The following is a 7,598-nucleotide window of genomic DNA, read 5'->3' as shown; positions in this document are numbered from 1 at the left end:
AGGTCAGCTGAGGAGGCAGGTGCCTTAGCTCTGGCTCTGGCTCTGGCTCTGGCTCTGGCCCTGGCAGGGGGGAGGGTGAGAAATGAGGGGATGTCTCCCACAGCAGGATCCTTAGGGCCCAGGCCTACCCTGCCGCTTCTGTCAGCCATGGGGAGATGGGGGATCGGTGGGCTGACTGATTTCTCCTGACTATTCTTTCTGGTGTCTCCCAGAGATGAGGCCTTGGCACCAGGAGGATAGCCTCTGGTCAACACAGGGAGTTTTCCCAGGTCTTTTGTGGGGTCGAGGTATAGACAGGGGTCGAGGTATAGACAGAGAGGTGCACCCATCCCAGCACAGATGGAACCCCAAGCTTGGCCATCCCTAGAGATCCGTGATGAGCCTTTAGACCTTTGGCAGGCACGGGCAGATGTGGGACCCCTCCCCTGCTTACCTTCTGTGGAGTCTCAGGGCTGTGTGGTCTTGCTGTGACCCTTTGGCCTCAGGCTGTAGGGGTGGGGCTCAGGCCCTGCCAGGGGAAATAGCAGTCCCCTGAGAGGCCAAGGAGGGGACCGCCCAGCTTGGACTGGGGGGGGGACCTCACAGAGTCTGACCCAGCCCTCCTGTGTTCACTGGGGTTCCACAGCCATGCTCTGTGTCTGCACCCTGAGGTGCCCCCTCCTTCCCTCTGCCAGAGGCTCCAAGAACTCAGAGTCCAGGCCTCTGTCTGAGGCAGGAGTCTCTAAGGTCAGAGAGAAGGGGAGGTGCAGATGAGTGCCAGTGGTCAAGGTGAGGTACATGCTCTGAGCATGGAGCCAGGGGCTCGCCCATCCCAACACAGAGGGGACTCCTCAGCACCCAAGCTGACGCAGTCCACTGTCAGCTCTGGGACCGCGGGCCTCTGTTGGCTGAGCTGCACCCTGAGGAGCCATCCCACATCTTTCTTCAGGTTCAGCCCAACACAAACGTCACGCCCCTGGGTCAGAGGAGTGAGCTCTGGAAGGTGGAAAAAGACCCAGGAGAGGCCCAGGGCCTGGTGGAGGCACAGCTGTCCGGGGCTGGGGAGGAGGAGCCCCCATCTCCTCCCTCCTCTTCTTCTTCCTCCTCTTCCTCCTCCCCTTCCTCCTCCTCCACTGCCTCCACTTCCTCCTCATCCTCCCCTTCCTCCTCCTGCTCTGTCCTGTTCCTGATCCCCCTGGGGGAGGGGTCTGCTGCTGAGTCCCTGAGTCCTCTCCAGAGCCCTCAGAGTGCCTGCCCTTCCCCCACTGCCCCGGGAGCCAGGGCCTGGAGCTAGCCTGACCAGGGCTCCAGCAGCCCTGATGAGGAGGGATTAAGCACCTGGGAGGAGCCTGAAGTCACCCAACCCTCTCTCCAGGACAAACTCCACGTGAAAGTGGCTGACCTGGTGGCGTTCCTGCTCCTCAAATATCGCAACAAGCAGCCGACCCACCAGGCAGAGATGCTGGAGATCGTCAGCAAAGATTACCGGGACGACTTCCCAGTGATCTTGGGCAAAGCCTCCGAGTGCATGAGGCTGGTCTTTGGCATGGACGTGAAGGAAGTGGACCCCAGCGACCACTCCTACATCCTGGTCACCGTCCTGGGTCTCACCTGTGATGGGATGCTGAGCGGTGAGCATGGCATGCCCAAGACCAGCCTCCTGGTGCTGCTACTGAGGCTGATCCTCCTGGGGGACGATTGTGACCCTGAGGGGGAGGTGTGGGAAGCGCTGGGGGTCATGGGGGTGTATGCTGGCAAAGAGCACATCATCTATGGAGAGCCCAGGGAGCTCCTCACCAAAGTCTGGGTGCAGGAAGGGTACCTGGAGTACCGGCAGGTGCCCGGCAGCAGCCCTGCCCGTTACGAGTTCCTGTGGGGTCCCAGGGCCCACGCCAAAACCAGCAAGTTGCAAGTGCTGGAGTATTTGCTCCGGGTCAATTGCAGGCAGCCCGGTTCCTCTCTGATCCTGTCTGAAGGAGCTGTGAGCAATGAGGAAGAGGGGGTCTGAGTCCCAGTGGTGACCAGGGCCTTTCCAGGCTTTGGTGGGTTTGGCAGCTTCTCCTGTGGGGTGCTGGGCATGAAGTGAGGCCACATTTTGGTTCTTCCCTCTGTGTGTGAAGAGAGAGCCCTGGGAGTTCTAAGTAGGGCAGGGCCAGGGAGGCTGGGGGAAGAAAGCAGGGTGAAGAGCCAGCCTCTCTGGGGGCCTGTTCTCTGCGATGACTCCGACATCCAGAGCTTGGTTTTCTTGAGGAAGCTCTCAAATGTTGTTCCTTGGAATAGGAGATTTAACCAGCTTCGGCAGCTAAGTGTGTGCGTGACATCCACCCCACAGCATTTGTACTTACCCAGTTCAAGAGTTTTAAGAGTTTTGTCATGTTCTGGAAATAAGATGGGAGACCTTCCCTCCTTGTTTGTGTTCTGGAATGAAAACACAGGGCATTGGCATAGGAATTTGTTGGAAAGGCGAAAGAATGGAGCAGTCAAGTGATGGGGTCAGGAAATAGGGAAATAGAAGATTGTTCATTTTTGCTTCTTACTCCTTCTCGTCTGTCATTCTGCAAAAGTAACATAGATGTGTGCTCCTTCATTCACTTGGTTCTTCAAGAAAGGAGGAGAAACGACATCTCAGCACAGAGGGAGCCCTGCTCACTGGCTCCTTGATTCCCAGACGTGGGCTGAGCTCTGTTCTCTAGAAGGCCCTGTGTGTGAACAGTGAGGACATTAGGAGAAGCAGGATATGTCCCACCCTTAGGTGACTGTCTAGCAGCTGCACTCGTGGCAGGAAAGGGGGAGAGGTGCCCTGAGACCTGCAGAAGAAACGGAAGAAGGATGAGGGAGTGCGGCTCCCAGGGCAAGCACTGCAGTGGAAGTGCCCCTGGCCTGGGTGGCTCAGGGTGTCGGGTCACCGTGATTCCTTCTGTGCAGCTGATCACCGTGAACCTGGGGGTGACGGTGGCCCTACTCGGAGACAGGGTGCCTTAGAGGTGGGAGCAAAATCTGAAATGGATGATTGCTCTGAGAAGTTCCTTCTGGATCATGGACAAACCAGAGAGAAATCTCCTCCTGGGGCAGGAAAAGAAGGTATCCTGCACTCTCATCCCAATGCAGTTGAACACAGTGCACAGACTAAGTGTTTTATATCCATCATCTGCAAGTATTTCTGGAGAAGTACAGTGATAGTCCTTTGAAGTGAAGCCCAGAAGACTCTAGACTGACACTCTTGCCCTGACCATGCAAAGCCAGAGCCCACTGCATTAAAAAGTCATCTTAGTTTGATTATCTGGAGTGTAATTTGGACAGCTATAAGTAAGCAAGGTCTAGGTTTTGGTGGGGGGAGAAATGAGTGAAAGGAGTGGTTTGGTGGAAAAGCAGCTGGGAGGGAGGGAAGGAGCTGGTCTTTGACTCACATTCTAGGAGCTTTGTATTGTGTCCAGCTGAGACAATTCCCTCACGCCTGCATTCCACACATATTCTCATATATCTCACATATATCCTCTAATTTAGAAAATGGATTGAGTTTTACTTATGAAGTGCCCTCTTTGGCTGATTAGCTATTCCATGTCCTATTGAGCTGCACATTCTCTAACATGACCTGGGTAATAAAAAAATACCCCAGAGGAGAGAGTGGAAGGCTCTGGGATCCAAACAACATTTGAGGAGGGGGAAAGATAGTGGAGGAGTAGGGGACCCTATTTCAACTGGTCCCCGGAATTGAGCTGGATATCTACCAGACCACTCTGAGCATCCACGAAACCAACCTGAGATGTAAGAAGATCTGGATCTCTACAAATAGAGTACCGCAGGTGGTTGGTTTTCAGGTATGAAGCCGACAGCCATGATTCTGCGGGCAGATATCAGAGGATAAATGGCAGTGGGAGGGTGCCTGGCTGTGGGGATCCTACACCACTGGTGAGTGACAGCCTTGCATGCTGTGGACGGGGCACAGACTCTCAGACCAGTAGCTCCAGGGAAAGGACTCTAGGGCAGCCCCTGGGATGGAAACCCGGAGCTATGGGGTTGCAGGCGTGTGAATTGGGAGCAGCTGGTGGTTTTAGAAGCACAAAGGGCAGAGATGTGCCCTGACCTGGAGGCAGGACTGGGAGCACTGCAGAGGGGCGCACAACCCAGGATGCTGCAGTTTATAGCAGCACGGACAGAAATGGAGATGGTGTGGCCTGGAGAGCTCACTGAAGAACAGGCTGCAGTCTCTCTGCTCTGAGGCAGAGGGTTGGAAACGGTCTCTTCTGCTGTGACTCATGGAAGAGACGTGGAAAGCCACCAGGGAAAGCTGCCAGAGAACAAAAGCCCCAAAGACTGATTCCTGCTGAGCCCATCCCCCACCACAGGGGGACAGGCCAACTCCGCCCAAACAGGGTTGCCTGAGTAACAGTGCGGCAGACCCCTCCCCCAGAAGACAGGCTGGGAAAACAAGAGGCCAGCAACCCTAAGGTCCCAAGAAAACAGGTGAATCTTGCTTGGGTTCTGGTCAATAATTTGGACTCTATACATTCCCTCAAACACCCATCAACAGAGTGACTAGGAGGAGGAACCCCCAAAATAGAAAAGACCGAGAGATTATGACCTATGCTGCAGATTTACAAATGGATGCAGATATAACCAAGATGTCGGAGAAGGAATTCAGGCTAGCAATTGGGAAGACAATGGCTAGAATGGAGAAATCAATTAATGGCAACATAGAGTCTCTAAGGCAGAAATAAAAGGTGAATTGGCAAAACTTAAAAATGCTATCAATGAGATCCAATCCAATCTAGATAATCTAACAGCTAGGGTAACTGAGGCAGAAGAGCGAATAAGTGACCTGGAAGACAATATAATAGATAAAAAGGGAAGAGAGAAGGCCAGGGGAAAACAACTCAGAATCCATGAAAATAGAATCAGAGAAATAAGTGACACCATGAAGGGTTCCACTGTCAGAATAATTGGAATCCCAGAGGGAGTGGAGAGAGGAGAGGACTAGAAGATGTATTTGAGCAAATTGTAGCTGAGAGCTTCCCTAAACTGGGGAATGAAACAAACATTCAAGCCCTAGAGTCAGAGAGGACCCCTCCTAAGATCAAGGAAAACAGGCCAACACCCCGGCATGTAATAGTAAAACTCACAAATCTTAGAACCAAGGAAACCATCTTAAGGGCAGTTAGGGGGAAGAGATTCCTTGCGTACAGAGGGAGGAACATCAGAATAACGTCAGACCTATCCACAGAGACCTGGCAAGCCAGAAAGGCCTGGCAAGACATATTCAGGATACTAAATGAGAAGAACATGCAGCCAAAAATACTTTATCCAGCAAAGCTCTCATTTAGAATGGATGGAGAGATGCAGAGCTTCCACGACCAGCAGAAACTGAAAGAATATGTGACCACTAAGCCGGCCCTGCAAGAAACATTAAGGGGGGTTCTATAAAAGGAGAAAGACCCCAAGAGTGATATACAACAGAAATTTACAAGGACAATCTATAAAAACAACGTCTTCACAGGCAACATGATGACAATTAATTCATATCTTTCAATAATCACTCTCAACGTGAATGGCCTAAATGCTCCCATAAAATGGCACAGGGTTGCAGATTGGATAAAAGGACAGGACCCATCCATATGCTGTCTACAAGAGACTCATTTTGAACCTAAAGATCCATCCAGACTGAAAGTGAAGGGATGGAGATCCATCTTCCATGCCAGTGGACCTCAAAAGAAAGCTGGGGTAGGAATTCTTATATCAGACAAATTAGATTTTAAACTAAAGTCTGTAATAGGAGATACAGAAGGACACTATATCATTCTTAAAGGGTCTATCCAACAAGAAGATCTATCAATTGTAAATATCTATGTCCCCAACATGGGAGCAGCCATCTACATAAGCCAACTGTTAACCAAAACAAAGAGTCATATTGATAACAATACGTTAATTATAGGAGACCTCAATACTCCACTCTCAGCAATGGACAGATCATCTCAGCAGAAAATCAACAAGGAAACAAGAGCTTTGAATGATACATTGGACCAGATGGACCTCATAGATATTTACAGAACATTCCACCCTAAAACAACAGAATACTCATTCTTCTCGAGCGCACATGGAACTTTCTCCAGAATAGACCACATACTGGGTCACAAATCAGGTCTCAACCAGTACCAAAAGACTGAGATCATTCCCTGCATATTCTCAGACCACAATGCTCTAAAACTGGAACTCAATCACAAGAAAAATATTGGCAGAAATTCAAACACTTGGAAGCTAAAGACCACTCTGCTCAAGAATGTTTGGGTCAACCAGGAAATCAAAGAACTTAAACAATTCATGGAAATCAATGAGAACAAAAACACATCGGTCCAAAACCTATGGGCTACTGCAAAGGCGGTCCTAAGGGGGAAATACATAGCCATCCAAGCCTCCCTCAAAAAAATAGAAAAATCCTGAATTCACCAACTAACTCTACACCTTAAAGAACTAGAGAAAAAGCAACAAACGATGCCCAAGCCAAGCATTAGAAGAGAAATAATTAAAATTAGAGCAGAAATCAATGAATTAGAAACCAGAAACACAATAGATCAGATCAATGAAACCAGAATTTGGTTCTTTGAAAGAATTAATAAGATTGATAAACCACTGGCCAGACTTATCCAAAAGAAAAGAGAAAGGACCCAAATTAATAAAATTATGAATGAAAGGGGAGAGATCACGACTAACACCAAGGAAATAGAAACAATTCTTAGAAATTATTATCAACAACTATATGCCAATAAACTGGGCAATCTGGATGAAATGGAGGCCTTCCTGGAAACCTATAAGCTGCCAAGACTGAACCAGGAAGAAATTGACAACCTGAATAGGCCAATAACCAGTAACGAGATTGAAGCAGTGTTCAAAAACCTCCCCAAAAAACAAGAGTCCAGGGCCTGATGGATTCCCTGGGGTATTCTACCAAACATTCAAAGAAGAAATAATACCTATTCTACTGAAGCTGTTTCAAAAAATAGAGACAGAAGGAAAACTTCCAAACTCATTCTATGAGGCCAGCATTACCTTAATCCCTAAACCAGGCAAAGACCCCATCAAAAAGGAGAATTTCAGACCGATATCCCTAATGAATATGGATTCCAAAATCCTCAACAAAATCCTAGCTAATAGGATCCAACAATACATTAAAAGGATCATCCACCACGACCAAGTGGGATTTATCCCTGGGATGCAAGGGTGGTTCAACATTCGCAATTCAATCAATGTGATAGAACAGATTAATAAGAGGAGGGAGAAAAACCATATGGTCCTCTCAATTGATGCAGAAAAAGCATTTGACAAAATACAGCATCCTTTCCTGATTAAAACTCTTCAGGGTATAGGGATAGAGGGAACATTCCTCAAGTTCATAAAATCCATCTATGAAAAACCCACAGTGAATATCATCCTCAATGGGGAAAAGCTGAGAGCCTTTCCCTTAAGATCAGGAACACGTCAAGGATGCCCACTCTCGCCGCTATTGTTCAACATAGTACCAGAAGTCCTAGGTACAGCAGTCAGACAACAAAAAGAAATAAAAGGGATTCAAACTGGCAAAGAAGAAGTCAAACTCTTTTCGCAGACGACATGATATTTTATGTGGA

The 7,598-nt window shown here is 49.0% G+C and overlaps 1 protein-coding gene across 1 annotated transcript; it reads left to right on the top strand.

Annotated features, from left to right (window-relative positions):
* Positions 1-749: 749 nt before the first annotated feature.
* On the top strand, positions 750-1,987 carry LOC118014242 (melanoma-associated antigen 9-like). Its single transcript, XM_035010396.1, has 2 exons — positions 750-773; positions 1,274-1,987. The coding sequence occupies exons 1-2, from the start codon at positions 750-752 to the stop codon at positions 1,985-1,987; spliced, it is 738 nt and encodes a 245-aa protein (XP_034866287.1).
* The last annotated feature ends 5,611 nt before the right edge of the window (positions 1,988-7,598 follow it).

This window comes from Mirounga leonina, unplaced genomic scaffold (assembly GCF_011800145.1).
Source record: "Mirounga leonina isolate KUSES-001 unplaced genomic scaffold, KU_Mleo_1.0 Mir_101799, whole genome shotgun sequence".
Lineage (NCBI taxonomy): Eukaryota > Metazoa > Chordata > Mammalia > Carnivora > Phocidae > Mirounga > Mirounga leonina.
The sequence above is the reverse complement of the archived record's forward strand: the minus strand, read 5'-3'. Positions and strand labels throughout refer to the sequence as shown.